This window comes from Macaca mulatta, chromosome 12 (assembly GCF_049350105.2).
Source record: "Macaca mulatta isolate MMU2019108-1 chromosome 12, T2T-MMU8v2.0, whole genome shotgun sequence".
In the NCBI taxonomy this organism is placed as follows: Eukaryota; Metazoa; Chordata; class Mammalia; order Primates; family Cercopithecidae; genus Macaca; species Macaca mulatta.
In genome coordinates, this window is record NC_133417.1 from 138,769,854 (window position 1) to 138,787,387 (window position 17,534).

Genomic DNA, 17,534 nt, shown 5'->3' on the forward strand with positions numbered 1-17,534 from the left:
GAGGGGGCTGCTGACCAGGGAGTGAGGCCCAGGCCCGGAGCCCAGCACAGTGCAGCCAGAGGACGGAAAGGGCATCGGCACAGATGCTGAAGTTGCCAAGGAGAGGACAGAGGCTGCTGGAGAGAAACAGGAGGGACTAGAGGCCTCCTTGAGAGCAGGAGTGCCCTGGAAGTTGGCCAAGGACAGAAGAGCCCATGGAAGGGGCCTGAGGAGGCACACAGCTGCTCTTCAAAAGGGCAAAGGCACTGTGTCTATCAAAACCCGACACTGCTTACAACCATTGTGACAAAGGGTCAAAATCATAAAGAGCTCACACAAATTCCAAGAGAGCTTTTCCTTTAGACTTCATTACAGGAGCAGGCAAAATACTCGAAATAACTCATTCATGCACTCACAAAATACAGTTTGCAAAAATGCCTGAACTTACTAGTTATCAAAGCACTGAAGCAAATGAGAACAAGATAATCATCTTTCATTTATCAATTTAGGAAACACCTACACGATGAAATAGTCAACAATGGTTTGTGGGTGAGGTAAAATAAATACTCATACTCTGGAACAACTTGCCTGAGAAAATATTTAACTATTTTAAGAGGTTTAAAATTCCCACATCATCTGATCCTAGAATTCCCTTCCAGGAAACTATTTCTGGTTGTACAACTTGTATTAAGAATGCAACAAAAAAAGAGAATTTTAGACCAATATCCCTGATGAACATCGATGCAAAAATCCTCAATAAAATACTGGCAAACTGAATCCAGCAGCACATCAAAAAGCTTATCCACCATGATCAAGTGGGCTTCATCCCTGGGATGCAAGGCTGGTTCAACATAGGCAAATCAATAAATGTAATCCATCATATCAACAGAACCAAAGACAAAAACCACATGATTATTTCAATAGATGCAGAAAAGGCCTTTGACAAAATTCAACAGCCCTTCATGCTAAAAACTCTCAGTAAATTCGGTATTGATGGAACGTATCTCAAAGTAATAAGAGCTATTTATGACAAACCCATAGCCAATATCATACTGAATGGGCAAAAACTGGAAGCATTCCCTTTGAAAACTGGCACAAGACAGGGATGCCCTCTCTCACCACTCCTATTCAACGTAGTGTTGGAAGTTCTGGCTACAGCAATCAGGCAAGAGAAAGAAATAAAAGGTATTCAGTTAGGAAAAGAAGAAGTCAAATTGTCCCTGTTTGCAGATGACATGATTGTATATTTAGAAAATCCCATTGTCTCAGCCCAAAATCTCAAGCTGATAAGCAACTTCAGCAAAGTCTCAGGATACAAAATCAATGTGCAAAAATCACAAGCATTCTTATACACCAGTAACAGACAAACAGAGAGCCAAATCATGAATGAACTCCCATTCACAATAGGTTCAAAGAGAATACAATACCTAGGAATCCAACTTACAAAGGATGTAAAGGACCTCTTCAAGGAGAACTACAAACCACTGCTCAGTGAAATAAAAGAGGACACAAACAAATGGAAGAACATACCATGCTCATGGATAGGAAGAATCAATATTGTGAAAATGGCCATATTGCCCAAGGTAATTTATAGATTCAATGCCATCCCCATTAAGCTACCAATGACTTTCTTCACAGAACTGGAAAAAACTGCTTTAAAGTTCATATGGAACCAAAAGAGACCCCGCATTGCCAAGACAATCCTAAGCCAAAAGAACAAAGCTGGAGGCATCATGCTACCTGACTTCAAACTATACTACAAAGCTACAGTAACCAAAACAGCATGGTACTGGTACCAAAACAGAGATATAGACCAATGGAACAGAACAGAGCCCTCAGAAATAATACCACACATCTACAGCCATCTGATCTTTGACAAACCTGACAGAAACAAGAAATGGAGAAAGGATTCCCTATTTAATAAATGGTGCTGGGAAAATTGGCTAGCCATGAGTAGAAAGCTAAAACTGGATCCTTTCCTTACTCCTTATATGAAAATTAATTCAAGATGGATTAGAGACTTAAATGTTAGACCTAAAACCATAAAAACCCTGGAAGAAACCCTAGGTAATACCATTCAGGACACAGGCATGGGCAAGGACTTCATGTCTAAAACGCCAAAAGCAATGGTAACGGAATCCAAAATTGACAAATGGAACCTAATTAAACTAAAGAGCTTCTGCACAGCAAAAGAAACTACCATCAGAGGGAACAGGCGACCTACAGAATGGGAGAACATTTTTGCAATCTACTCATCTGACAAAGGGCTAATATCTAGAACCTATACAGAACTCAGTCAAATTTACAAGAAAAAAACAAACAACCCCATCAAAAAGTGGGCAAAAGATACGAACAGACACTTCTCAAAAGAAGACATTCATACAGCCAACAGACACATGAAAAAATGCTCATCATCACTGGCCATCAGAGAAATGCAAATCAAAACCACAATGAGATACCATCTCACACCAGTTAGAATGGCAATCATTAAAAAATCAGGAAACAATAGGTGCTGGAGAAGATGTGGAGAAATAGGAACACTTTTACACTGTTGGTGGGACTGTAAACTAGTTCAACCATTGTGGAAAACAGTGTGGTGATTCCTCAAGGATGTAGAACTAGAAATACCATTTGACCCAGCCATCCCATTACTGGGGATATACCCAAAAGATTATAAATCATGCTGCTATAAAGACACACACAACGTATATTTATTGCGGCACTATTACAATAGCAAAGACTTGGAATCAACATAAATGTCCATCAGTGACAGACTGGATTAAGAAAATGTGGCACACATACACCATGGAATACCATGCAGCCATAAAAAAGGATGAGTTCGTGTCCTTTGTAGGGACATGGATGCAGCTGGAAACCATCATTGTCAGCAAACTATTCCAAGAACAGAAAACCAAACACTGCATGTTCTCACTCATAGGTGGGAACTGAACAATGAGATCACTTGGACACAGGTAGGGGATCATCACACACCAGGTCCTATTGTGGGGGGGTGGGGAGGGATAGCATTAGGAGATATACCTAATGTAAACGAGTTAATGGGTGCAGCACACCAACATGGCACATGTATACATATGTAACAAACCTGCACGTTGTACACATGTACCCTAGAACTTAAAGTATAATAACAAAAAAAAAGAATGCATTTTTATAAAAACACTAAAATTAAACACAGGTTAGACATGGTTGAAAGAGAACTTTCTCATATCACAAGCAGACCAAAAGAAGGATATTCACATCGTAACAGGTAGAGCAAATCTTAATAGTTCATGATATTTACAAAAGGACTTGCAAAATATTTTCCTACAGCGAAAAAAGAACAAGATGGTTTGATTGTAGACAATTTTGGGTGCATCTTTACTTAATAAATAATTATTGACTATAACATGGACACGATTACTATTCTAGGTATTGAGGATATAGCAATTAATAAATTAAGTTCTTATATTCTAGTAGTAGAAGACAGATACACATAAATTAGTAAGTAGAGATATGTCAGGTGATACTAGGATGAAGAAAGTGGAATAAGGGGGCAGAGTGACGGGACGATGATAAATCTGTTGGACGGTGGACTGTCTGACACACTGATGACAGCTGCGGGTGGGTCTCTTGCTGACACTTCAGGGTCATCATTGGGTCAATATGCACCTGGTGGTTACTGAAAAATTAATTCTCCCTTACTGTTTTTATGGGAGAATAAGTTCCAAGTTTTAGATGCCAGACATACATATTTCTAGAACACACTCTGTTTGAAGTTGCTAGGCTACTTAGAAGCAGTGAAAAAATACTACACTATTAAGTTGTTAAACCTTAAAAAGGCAAACTATGTTAAGATATGTGTGTATCACTTTAGATGCAAAGTAGACTTTCTTACCCCAAGTTTTCTCCTTTCTGAAGGGGCTCTAAGCAGATCTCAATTCTCCGTCCTAGTTTATATTCCCTGATAATAAGTGAAACAAGATAGTATTGAGTGACATAACATTTAATTTTCTTGAATTTTTTTTCCCCCAATTTTAAGCTTTTTTCTTAAGCAAAGGATTGTTTTCTGAGTACTTATAAGAACACCCAAACTTTTGGAAAAGGGAAAAAAATGAGAATCCTTGCTGTGGTGATTATTTAGATACTTGAGTCATTTCTTACTAAACATGTAGGTCTGGCTCTGGGAAGATGGCCAAACTGCCAAAGAAATTTCCCTCTGTTCAGCCGGGGTTAAGATTCTCATGCCAGTCACTTTGGGGTGGTAATCAGAGCTGATTAAAAGCAGCCTTGGCCAGGCACAGTGGCTCATGCCAGTAGCCCCAGCACTTTGGGAGGCCAAGGTGGAAGAATTGCTTGAGGTTAGGGGTTCGCGACCAGACTGGGCAACACAGGGAGACCTCGTCATAATAAAAAATTAGCCTGGTGTCATGGCACATGCCTGAGTTACATAGGAGGTTGAGGTGGAAGGATCACTTGAGCCCAGGAGGTTGAGGCTGTAGTTGAGCCATGATCACGCCACGGCATTCCAGCCCGGGCAACAGAGCCAGACCCTGTCTATTAAAAAAAGAAAGAAAAGGAAAGAAAATGGAGAGAGAGAGATACAGAGAGAGAGAGAGAAAGAGAAAGAGAGGGAGGGAAGGGAGGGGAGAGAGAGAGAGAGAGAAAGAGAGAAAGAGAAAGAGAGAAAGAGAGAAAGAAAGAGAGAAAGAATAGAAAGAACAGAAAGAATAGAAAGAAAGCCTCAGGGCTGCTTTTTGCAAAGGAAATGACCCAAACCTGCTCTTTAAGTTCAAAGGTTCGGAAGGAGGATCAGCTGAATCCAACAATTCTCAGTGAGAAACAGCTGCTCCTACTTTCCATCTCACTCCAAATGCTTTTAAGTTATATAATGTCACAGTCACTGGAGCATAGAAAAAATATACAACACTACATTTATGCTTAACATGGAAAACTGAAGTCTTGCTGGAGTTTATGATGAAAAGTGCCACCCAAGTCATAAGCATGGCATGACCAGGAATGGGCTTTGTTTTCACTCAGCTCAGAAGACGCATTCCTCCTCCATGTCCTGCACCAGCCAGTGCGGCAGCAGCAGAGAGGGACGGCGTTGCTGTTCCTTGTCCAGCAAGGAACCCACCTGAGCGGCTGCTGGTCAGTTCGTAAAAGCCTGCCTGGGCGCTTCCTCTCCACTGTCCAGGCTCTGAGGTGGGCTGGGGACGGGACACCGAACTCCAGGAATGGGGGCAAGGTCATGGCCTAGAAAAAGAAACAGACATTTCTCCAATGGTTTTAAAAAGCACTCTTCAAAACATACTGTTTTAGAAAAAAAACGAAGCACTACACAGTGACACCTCAGGGAAGGAGTATCTCAAGTAATGAGAACATCATTTAAAAACTCACAGGAATCTCTCTCTCTTAAATGACACTAACCCTGAGAGGTCTTCATATTCCTCTGCACTGAAATTACCTTGAGAAAGAAGTGAGTTCCCTATCTCTAAAGCTGAGTCAAAAGCGTCTTTTTAATCATCATGTTTAAACAATGAAACTTTGGAATTAACTTCCATGTGAGTAGAATTCACCAGGGCAGAGCTAATAGTATAGCGAGGGACTCATCAGCCTTCTTCCGTGCCAATGCAGTTCTCCACCAGTGTTTGCTGATGACTCAGCTTTTGATTTTGAAATACTTCACAATCTTTGGCTGCAATCAGTAGGCCCAAACTGCTTGTTCTAATTCTGAAGGGATCACTTTTAGCCCCTACTGATATACTTTGGTTGGAGCCTCTAAAATTACCAATATTCATCCATTTTTTGACCTAAAAACAGCAACTTTATATCTTTCAACTTAATATTAGGAAAAAAGTATCTTCCCACTTGTTCTCATGAGAATAAGGCTGTCTGCTTTTTCTTTTCTCCTTTCTTTTCTTTTCTTTTTTTTTTTTTGAGACGGAGTCTCACTCTGTCACTTAGCCTGAAGTGCAGTGGCGCCATCTCAGCTCACCGCAACCTCCCTCTCCCGGGTTCAAGTGATTCTCCTGCTTCAGCCTCCCAAGTAGCTCAGATTATAGGTGCCTGCCACCATGCCAGGCTAATTTTTTTTTTTTTTGTACTTTTAGTAGAGACGGGGTTTTACCATGTTGGCCAGGTTAGTCCCAAACTCCTGACCTCAAGTGATCCACCTGTCTCAGACTCCTAAAGTGCTGGGATTACAGGCATGAGCCACCACACCCAGCCAATGTATGCTTTTTCTCGAGGAAGGGTATTTCATGTACTGAGGGCGCACAAAAGCCAAACATCAACAACCACTAGTCATATACAGGGCCCTACATTTTCTCCTCTAAGAGAAGAAAGGAATGCTCATTTCAGTCCAATAGTAGGCTGATGCTTCTTCAACACTGTGTTGTACTTAATCCAGCCTTTCCATTTGAGTAAAACCCTCCTTCTCTGTGAATGTTAATGCATAAGAAACAACACAATATCTAGAATATCTAGTTTAGTATCCTAACATAAAGCTGGGGTTCTAACCTCCTGGAAAACTGGTAACACAGTGTTTCGTAACAACATTTAACACATGGGTCACAATGGTACACAAACAATGTAAATAAAGGGATAGAGTGAATGCTTTACAAATGTTCCAAGAAACCATGTTTCCCTAAAAAAATAAAAATGAACAAAAGCCGCAAGTTACTGAGGACAGATTGAAACGAAAGCACAGCATGCCTGTCAGAGGAGGGACCAGTGAGGCCACGAGGAGCCGTCTGCACCACGGGCATGTGTTGCCTGTGGGTACTTACCACTGAACATGGCATATGACAAATGCCATATCAGAACCGACTGTAATTGAGGGAAAAGGAGATAGAAGAACAGATTAATATCTCACTGGAAGAAGCCACATTACCACTCAGTTCTGGTGCAGGAAGAAGTCTGACCTGAGACTTCAGCTCCGCCAGCGCGGCATCTTCTGAGATCTCTACGTCTCCCAAGTAGAGGAGAGAAACTGGCGCAGGCTCATTCACAGAAGCACCTTCCAAAGGACAGAGCGGGATGTTTACAAGGAACTTGAAACTTATTTTGTGTTTCTGAAATACACCGCCATGTTTTGATGTCGTAAATAGGTTATTAAAATTCCACTCAAAAGCCTCTGCATCCAAGTCTTGTGAGGAGGCCCTGTCTGGCAGGTGAGCAAGCAGAACCCCATGAGGTATTTGACACTTATGCCCCTACCTCGAATGTACTTTTCCACATTCTCTCCTTCCTCAAAAAGGACTTTTTGGGTAGGATACGCTGCCTGCATTCTGTATGTTAGCTTCCTGTTTTACTCTCATAACACTCATCCCAACTTGTTCCTCGTGTGTCTGTGTGTGTGTGTGTGTGTCTGTCTGTCTGCCTATGTGCAGATGTTTAATCTGCCCCCTCAAAACAACAGAATTTTCAAGAGGAGGCAGGCCATCTATCTTCTCTCCCAGTTCCCGGTACAATGGATGTCACATAGTAAGTGTCCAATAAATGTTTACTTATAACGAAATCTTGACAATAAGAAGGCCTTTCCAAGTTTGTTAAAAAAAAAAAGGGAAAAACACAATGCTTTCTCATCAAAAATAATATAAAAGCTGACAACTAAATTTAGACTGTCTTCACTTATTTTTGCTTTAATTGTCTTTACTGCTGAGCATGCCACTAATGCATGGCAAGAAATTACAGAGAGATTAGAAGTCAACTAAGTGCATAAGAAGTTCTTCTTGTGTCTTAAGGAAATTACAGGCTGACACTACCGGAAAGACAATTTTAGGAAATTCTAAAGAATGAAATATATAATCACATGCTACACAATGATTTGGTCAAAGACCACACATATGATGTGATCCTATAAGATTATAATACCATATTTTCACTGTACCTTTTTCTGTTTAGATACATAAACACTTGCCACTGTGTTATGACTGCCTTCAGTATTCAGTACAATAAGCTGCTGTACAGGTCTGCAGCCTACGAGCAATAGGCTACACTACATAGCCTAGGTGTGTAGGAGGCTCTACCATCTAGGTTTGTGTAAATCACTCTACCACGTTCACACAATGAAGAAATCGTCCGACGATGCATTTCTCAAAACATATTCATGTTGTTAAGTGACACGAGTGTATTTCCCATGTGTTGTGTACAGATGTATTACCAAAAAAAAAACCTTTTATTTACTTTCATGTAGAAACATACTGATTAAACATGCTTTTACAATCTATATCCAATTCTATATGTAACTAGAATTCTATCACCAAAGCATTTTTAGCATTAATTAACATGAACTAGTGTAACCCAACTAAAAAGTAACTTTATGCCAATTTTATAGCTCATTCAACATTACTCTATATATATAATCCTAACTTCAAAGAATAAGGAGATAAGAATTTGACTCATTTATATTAATTTTATTACCGAGGCTGAAAAGATTAAAAAGAAATATAAGTAATATACTTCAAAGCACAGAAAAACTAAGTAAGCAGGATAAAAAGAAAAACATAGCTAAAGAGTTGGGCCTATTAAAAACATACTCGCTCCATTTCTTTATAATGAAGTGGAACTCCTCTTTGTACAAGGGTAACTGAACTCACTGATAGTGACTTCTGCCCATCGTGATGTGTGTGGCTGAATGCTGAGTAAGATAACATGCTTGCACTTGTCTGTGTTCCTTCTCAGAAGGCAGTGAGATGACGTCAAATGCCCTAGAAGCAGTTCCTGAGGGTTTTGAGGCAGAAAGATTGGAAGACATGTAGGATGTGGACTCCTGGTCTCTGCCCCTGTGAGCTAAAATGACATCACTAGAATTGGTTGAAGACTCAGTATTCTGGTACATGGTGATAAATGGGGCCCCTGTTGCCCTGAGGATCTTGAGAGATACATAAAAGTCTTTGGAAAGTGTAATATATTGATATAATAATAAACAAGATATGTAGTGCTTTACAGAGGTTACAGAACATGTACAGAAATAGCCCGGTGTTATTATGTGATGTCTGGAATGACTTATGAAATTAATAGGCCTTGATTTTCAAGATCTTACATTTTAAAAATAAATATTTCAATTGACTCTCAGAGCACAGGCAGTCAATTTACTTCTCTTTATGATGCACTGGCTGCTGAAATCCCATTCTGTTCTCACCTTGGCTGAAAGCGGCTCTCCAAACTCCACCCCGAGAGGAAGTACAGTTGGTCTGGTCCTGATGACTCTCGCAGTGTCCTGAGGGACCCTGAAGCTGGTACCACCAGATGGGCACCTTCAGGAAACCCTGAAGAATGGAGCATGTTTAACTGCTGTGATTACAAAGATTAAGTGAAACTCCACTTTCACTTCCATAGAAAGAAACATCTTGATGACCTAAGATGTTCTTGAACTTACCATTTTTCCTCTTAGATTTATTAACTGTCATAAATTATACTTGTTGTTTTTACAATCAAAAATTTAAAATCATAAAAATCAGACTTTGGGGTGACTGGACTAAATGTCCCTTGCTTAGAAGTATCTTAGTAGATAAAATAAATGAGAAGCATAAACAAGAGCAATGCATTTGCTTGAACACACTATACCAGTGTTTCCAGGCGCTGTCCAAGCACTGCTCACCCAGGATACCAGTCCCAGCAGCGCCATTTATCACACAGATGCAAGAGCCCATTGATCTAAGTTTGGTTTCTGATACAAACTAAAGGAAATAAACCCATTGTCTTACACATACCCTGTAATTTCAGTTTTACTTATTGAGCTAGTTCTTCCCACCTCATTTTTTGTTAGTGAAGAATTTTCACAGGTTTATTAAGAGATAAAAGGTGCTATTGTTGCAGCACTTAATTTCCAACAATAGAAGATGAGAATAAAAATTAACCACCTAAAACATTTAAAATAGATAGTTCAAGAAATGTGCATTAGAATATTTTTCTGTTTATCAGATTAGTGAAGATTAACAAATATTTGACCTTCATTCGATTAAATGTAAATCAGAATAACAAAATTCCATTTTTTTTCACCTAGCAGACTGTCAAAAACCAGACAATTATGTGGGTGAAAATATGGGTAAACTTGAACACTTGTAAATTGGTAGCAGGAATATAAACTGCGGAGAAGTTTCTGTAGAATAATTTGCCTATACCTGTCATATTTTAAAATGTGCAAGTCCTTTGACCCAGCCATTCCATGTTTAGGAATTTACATTCTGATACACTAGTGCATGCATAGAAAGCCATATATGCAAGAATACTCTTGCAAATTGTTTATGGGACCAAGAACCATGAACCAACTTCAAGGACCCTCTTTAAAACATTTTTTGCTGGGCTTGGTGGCTCACACCTGTAACCCCAGTACTTTGGGGAAGCTGAGGTGGGAGGACCGATTAAGCCCAGGAGTTCAAGACCAGTGTGGGCAACAAAGTGAGACAAAAATAAAAAAATGTTTAAAAACTAGCCAGGCACAGTGTGCCTGTAGTCCTAGCTACTTAGGGGCTATGGTGGGAAGATCACTTTGAGCCCAGCAGATCGAGCTTGCAGTGAGCTGTGATCATGCCACTGTACTTCAGCCTGGGTGACAGAGCCAGACCCTGTTTAAAAAAAAAAAAGACTGTGCAATTTCAGTTCTAGGAATTTATCCTGTAGATATACTCATATATACAAGCAAAATGGCGCATATATATAGTATATATATGTGTATTATATATATGTATTTTATATATATTATATATATATTTTTTACATTGTTACTTGCATCAACAAAAGACTGGAAACAGCCTAAATATTCTTCAAAAAGAGACTGGTTAAATAAATTATAGTCCTCCAAACAATGGAATATTATGAAGCTACTAAATTGAATGAGATAGCTTTACAGCATATACTTGGAGATAAAATATTAATGGAAAAAATCTAGGTACAGAATAGGCTGCCTAGCAAATAATCTTTTGTGCAAATAAAAAGGAATAAATATGTGTATGTGTGGATGTATATGCTATGTATACACACAGTGAACTATGTATTTAAAATATTTTACATGGTTAGTCTTCACATTCTCATTGTTTATTGTTTGAAATTAAGTGTTGTAACAATAACACGTTTTATCTCTCTGTTTTTTTTTTTTACTTTTAAAATTTTTATTGAAAAGAGACAGGGTTTCACCATGTTGCCCAGGCTGGTCTTGAACTCCTAAACTCAAGCGATTTGCCTGCCTTGGGCTCCCAAAGTACTGGAATTACAGGCATGAGGCACCGCACCTTGCCTACCTTTTATCTCTTAATAAACCTACTAAAATTATTCAGTAACAAAAAATGAGGTGGGAAAAACTAGCACACTTCAGTGTGTGCAAGTATGTGTGTATATTAAAAAGCACAGTCCTTTGGAAGGATGCAGAGAAAAGCAGCCACCTGTTGGGGAGAGGATGCTGGGTGGCTGGAGCCAGAGACAGTAGGGACACTTGCTTTTCCTGGCCCAGCTTTTCATAACACTTGGAATTTTGTATCATGAGTACTGCCTATTCAAAAATTAACTTTAAAGACCATTGAACAAAATATAATAGAATTCTACAAAGTTGTGAAAAATAAGGTAGGTGTGTATGTGCTGATGTGAGGAGCTTCGCAAGATACAGTAAGTGAATAAAAGCAAACAAAACAAGTGTAAAACAATGTAGAGAATACTTAAAAAGGATATGCACATATTTGCCTTCAGCAAACAAATACATGTAATGTTTTTCTCAGAAGAATACATGATGAAAAATCAGCTAACTGTGGCTCTCTCTGGAGAGAAAAGGTGTAGGAGTGATTTCTGCTTTTCATTTCATAGCCTTCTGTACTGTCTGAATTTTCTAATCATAAGCAAATAGTTATCTGAATCTTGGAATTTGGGGCCATTTGTTTCTCTTTTGGGTTCACCTTTGTGTGCATCCTCAGTTTAAAAGAAACAATATAGGTTTTAGAAAGTAGTGCTATGCAATGCTTACTAAAGGGCGTGAAATGAGCCCTCTCATATGCTACTGCATATAACATCAAGGCTTTAAAGAGGTCACACCTCTGGACTTAGGAATTCCACATTTAGAACTCTTTTCAGAAGGACTCATTTCAGTACTATTTATAAAAACAAAATAGTAAAAACAAGGTAAGTTTCCAACAATGAGGATATAGATGAATTAAATTAGTAAAACATTACCTTGGATATGATGATTATTTTTGGATTTTATGAGAAGGTTAAAATGTCAAATATAAAAAGCAGGAAACAAAAATGTTATACATAATTGATTTTAATTTTGTGTGAGAATATTTATAAGTTAGGAAACATATCTGATTGACAGCATTTGGGGAAAGTTCTCTATTCTCTTTATGACTGTCTGAATTTCTCCGTTTTCCCTAAATGAGGCTATATCATCTCTGTAATCAGGTAACAATAATTTTTACTTACGAGATGTCTATGCAGAAGTAAAATCTTACCGGAGGAGGAAGTTGTCCTTCAATTAAAAGCAAAGTATCTCCAGAACATATCAGAAGTTCTTTCAGTGTTGCATCCTGGGAAGACAGAAATGCTTTTTTGTCACTTATGACTTCTGAAAGGAACAGATCATTGGATCTTTTTAAAACCCCATGCCTCTATTATCTTTTCAAAAATTAAATGAATAATAAAGCAGATATTGAAGACATAGGAAATAAGCTAAGACTATAAAATCAGTACAGCACTATTTGTTAAACTGTGGGGCATAAGCTGTAAGTATGACAAAAGATCTGAGGCAAGGAAGCTAGATGAGAAATGAGAGACTGATTTACAGAAGATGACATTTTAATTCATCCTAAAAAGATGGCTTGGATTTGGAAAGCTAGAGAAAATAAGAAAAGGAATTTCTCATTAAAAAAAGGACAAGGGCCAAGTTAAGGTTGATAGTAAATATGGCTTGTTTTCGTAAAGCGCTGAGGCCACACTGATTCGAGTGGAAAGTACCAGGAGGTCACACCGGACTGGAAGGGCAGGCACTAACCACAGGACGTGAAATAGAAATAAAGGAGCCACACAAGATTTCTGAGGAGATTTTCCAGATCAATTTGGCAGAAATACGCATGACATTGAAGAGGGAATGCCTGGGCCCAGGAAAGCCATAATAATTTAGGTGAGAGGCATACGAAAGCTTGGACCTGGAGCCAAGCATGGGAATGGTCACGGAAGGGGTGCAAAAGATGACAGTTTGGAGGCCGAGAGGAAACATGAAGAATGAAAGATAAGGAGGGTAAACCATATTTCACTCTTAAAGATTAGGATGGGAAAGATACCTGGCAAGGCTGGAATGAGAAGCCAGTTCCAAGGGTAATGAGTTGGCTTCTGGCTGAATTCTTTGATGCCAATTTGGGAATTAATAGAGAAGAACATGCTGAAGCTATTTGGGTAAATATATTCTTCTGACATCCAAATTTTATGTCCTAAAGATGCTTTGAGGTCCACTTCTTACTCCAGGCAGTCAAACTCCTGGCCAGGCCCCAAGAGGGGCCTCTCGCTATTGACTTACTGACTGCTAAACAGCAAAGAGCATTCCAGTGCAAGGACCCAGCATAGCTGCCTAAATCAACCTTCTGCTGGCATTCAGTGGCCCTTCTTACAGAACAGGAAGCAGGCAGGTGAAGACTGGGGAAAGGGCGGCTGACCACAGCTCCCTAAGACTCCCCAGAGAGCTTTATTTTGGGTCTACTTCTAAGGCTACGCGTTTGAACTGGGAAATATAATGCTACGTGGACCAACAAGATGACTAACCAGATTCCAACTATCCTGTGATAAAATTATTCCTAAGCCTACCCTAAGAGTTTGGCTGGATCAAGAATTTGGACCAAAGCCTAACTTAGGAATGGTTGGTAAGACAAATTCTGCCACCATTACCTTACAGAGAAACTCTGAGATCAAAACATTAAGGGGCCAAAACTTCAGAGTGTATCTATAAAATTCCTTCATGAGCTCAAATGTCATTTGTTCTGTGAAGTTCTCTTCCTTCTCATGAACTACTCCTCCTACAGGCATACTCTCATGGCAAGGGAGTTTACCACAGATGTCAGAATGTTCCCACTGCACTGAGACTTCCCCTTTATAAAAAAACTATAGTAAGAAAAAAGTAAAATACACCCATTCATAGATAACTGTATCCTACATAAAGTAATTAAAGCTTTCTCATGAGTGGAATGGGTACCTTGTACGAAAATATGACATAAATATAATCATATGCAAGAGTACAATGTATAGAAATCATCTTACTTCTTCACATAAAGGCTCCCCAGCTTCATAGCACCAATCCATTTTTCGTAAATGCCAGGCATCTCCTATAAAGGAGTCAAAATCGGGATTAAAAAAAAATTCAGAATATGCTTTAAGAGTGTCAGGAATGGCCCTTCTGGAAAAGTGAATATCAAAAGGGGTTAATCTGCTGATAAGTGTTCATTAGTTTTTAAGTAAATTGTCTCTTCCAGAGCATGAAAGAAATTACATTTCCTCAATTTGATTTTCTCTCTCTCCCATGAAGAACTGTATACTCATGAATAAAAACAACACTTGCTACTATTATATCAGGTTGGTGCAAAAGTAATTGTAGTTTCTGCCTTTATTTTATTTTATTTTTTTTTTTTTGAGACAGATTCTCACTCTGTCACCCAGGCTGGAGTATGGTGGTGCGATCTCGGCTCACCGCAACCTCCGCCTCCCGGGTTCAGGCGATTCTTCTGCCTGCCTCAGCCTCCTGAGTAGCTGAGACCACAGGCGCACACCACCATGCCTGGCTAATTTTTCTGTATTTTTAGTGGAGACAGGGTTTCACCATGTTGGCCAGGCTGGTCTCAAACTCCTGACCTCAGGTGATCTACCTGCCTCAGCCTCCCAAAGTGCTAGGATTACAGGCATGAGCCACCACGCCTGGCCTGCCTTTACTTTTGATGGCAAAAACTGCAATTACTTTTGCACCAGCTTAATACAGTATTTACTTTATACCTTTATTTGTGTGTACCCACATACATACATCATGTATTAGTATACATATATGAACATACATACATAAGTATAGAATCCCTTCTCAAAGCATTATTGAGTTTTATTTCAGTGTCTTGGCTGAAAATAGATGCTAACATTGCCCAGCAACTGTCAATATGTACAAGAAAATTATTCCTATATACTTAGAAGTTAATCTAACAAAAACATAGTGCTAGTGCTTTCTGAATAGCATTTTAATACAGTTGGTATAAGTTAATATTTATACATGTTAAATTGACTTTAATCAAAGAGTTGTTTTTCAGAATACTTGCTGCACTAGTGAAATGAGAAGATAATTTTTTGCTTTTTTAATCCTAATAGGCAAGCAAAGAGACTTTTTGGAGTTGGGAAGAAAGTTAAATGCAGTAAAAGAAAGAAATCCTGGTTATTAAAAATAATAGCAATGTTTATGAACACAAAACTCCCCCTACTCACCAAAACCATGAAATAGCCAAAGAATAAAACAGATCTCATATTTATCGGCACAGGCCACAGTTTTTGAATCCCTATACTCTTGTTTGCAGACCTTCTTTATCGATAGTTCTAGTTTTTTCTTTTTTCTTCTTTTTTTTTCTGAGACAGGATTTTACTCCTGTCTGGAGTGCAATGATGCGATCTCAGCTCCCTGCAACCTCCGCCTTTCAGGCTCAAGTGATTCTCCTGTTTTAGCCTCCTGAGTAGCTGGGACTACAGGTGCACACCACTGTATCCTGCTAATTTTTGTATTTTTTGTAGAGGTGGGGTTTCGCCATGTTGCCCAAGCTGGTCTCGAACTCCTGGGCTCAAGTGATCCACCCTCCCCGGCCTCCCAAATTGTTGGGATTACAGGCATGAGCCACTGCGCCCAGCCAAGTTCTAGCTTTAAATACAGAAAAGCTTACATTAATTAAAAAACTCAATTTAAGTACCTTTAAGAAGCCACCAGTAAGTTAAAAGTGAACACTATTACTTCACGGTACAGCATGGTGAAAAGAACTTGGGTTGTGAAAGCAGAATGACCTAGATACTTGCTGTATAACTCTGGGGAAACCATTTCACCTTTCTTAGCCTTTGCTTCCTCATCTATAAAGTGGGCATGTGTGATAACCCCTGCATGGTAGGACTGCTGTCGAGGTTAAGTGAGACGTTGCGTGTAACTTCTAGAAGAATGTCCTGCATCCAGAGCATCTTAACTTCCTTTCCAGATAACAAAGCTACGGGCCTCCAAGTTAATGAAGTCTGAGAACAGCAAAGTGTTCTACTGAAATCAGAATGAGGTCTCATCAAACTCATTGACATGATCTCACCTGGAAAGCTGCTTCAGTTATCTTAGATTTATTTTTTTCATTCATTTTACATTCCCTCACCTATACCACAAAAATACTGATATGAAACAGAATGCACTGAAATTTAGAATCAATGAAATTGAAAGGAATCAGTGGAAGACCTGTGTAGCTCCAGGTGGTATACATCTTAGTGTTGTTTCTTTTTATTTTTTATTTTTATTTTAAGTTCTGGGGTACATGTGCAGGATGTGCAGGTCTGTTACATAGGTAAACGTATGCCACGGTGGTTTGCTGCACCTATCAACCCATCACCTAGGTATTAAGCCTGGAATGTATTAGCAATTTTTCCTGATGCTCTCCCTCCCCAACCCCCACACCCCCCCTACACCAGCAGGCCCTGATGTGTGTTATTCCCTTCCCTACGTCATTGTGTTCTCATTGTTTGGCTCCCACTTATAAGTGAGAACATGTGGTGTCTACTTTTCTGTTCCTGCATTAGTGTGCTGAGGATAATGACTTCCAGCTCCATCCATGACCCTGCAAAGGACATGATCTCATTCCTTTCTATAGCTGCATAGTATTCCACGGTGTATATACGTACTACATTGTCTTTATCCAGTCTATTATTGATGGGCATTTGGGTTGATTCCATGTCTTTGCTATTGTGAATAGTGCTGCAATGAACATACACGTGCATGTATCTTTATAATAGAATGATTTATATTCCTTCGGGTATATACCCAGTAATGGGATGGCTGGATCAATGGCATTTCTGGTTTTAGGTCTTTGAGGAGTTGCCACACTGTCTTCCACAATGGTTGGCCTAATTTACACTCCTACCAACACTGTAAAACATTCCTACTTTGTACCTTTGCTGGATCCTATCGAAGTTCTCTACTCAGAGCTATACCACTAGTTTTCTTTCAGCATGCCAACAAGAACCAGGAGAATTCATTATGTACATACGGAAGTGTAAACTACTTTTTATTTCTCCACACCCTGTAAATTTTTTTTCCTATAACCCTGGAGAAAAAAATTGTCAAAAAATTTTTATCAGGCTTTTAAGTAATATGTCATCATGGTAAGTAACTTACCTTGTAGGCCAGATTTCTCCAGCATTAACTTTAAACACTGTAAAGAAAAACAATGTCCAATGTTAGTTTTCTGTTTCTGAATTACAGTTCTAGGACAAATACCCTTTTCGGACCCTAGGTCTATTTAAGTCTGACTATATTTAATGATTCTTGAATAGGTAAAGATAGACATAGTTAAGAAGATAATACGCGAGTCAGC

The 17,534-nt window shown here is 39.1% G+C and overlaps 1 protein-coding gene across 11 annotated transcripts in view; it reads right to left on the minus strand.

Annotated features, from left to right (window-relative positions):
• USP40 (ubiquitin specific peptidase 40) overlaps positions 1–17,534 on the minus strand; it is a 93,775-nt gene that overhangs the window by 12,227 nt on the left and 64,014 nt on the right. For 8 of the 11 annotated variants that reach the window (XR_013402239.1, XR_001438816.3, XM_077957945.1 and 5 more), the window contains exons 22-28: positions 17,336–17,372; positions 14,212–14,276; positions 12,417–12,491; positions 9,122–9,248; positions 6,900–6,994; positions 5,111–5,229; positions 3,872–3,937 (exon numbers count right to left, since the gene is read on the minus strand). Coding sequence is in view for 6 of the 11 variants with exons in the window: in XM_077957945.1 (XP_077814071.1) it covers positions 3,872–3,937; positions 5,111–5,229; positions 6,900–6,994; positions 9,122–9,248; positions 12,417–12,491; positions 14,212–14,276; positions 17,336–17,372 (584 nt within the window). In the remaining 5 variants the exon portion in view is untranslated. Of the gene's footprint in view, positions 1–3,871; positions 3,938–5,110; positions 5,230–6,868; positions 6,995–9,121; positions 9,249–12,416; positions 12,492–14,211; positions 14,277–17,335; positions 17,373–17,534 lie in introns of all 11 variants that reach the window. The other 3 variants (XR_013402241.1, XR_001438817.3, XR_013402240.1) reach the window with 1 other exon arrangement.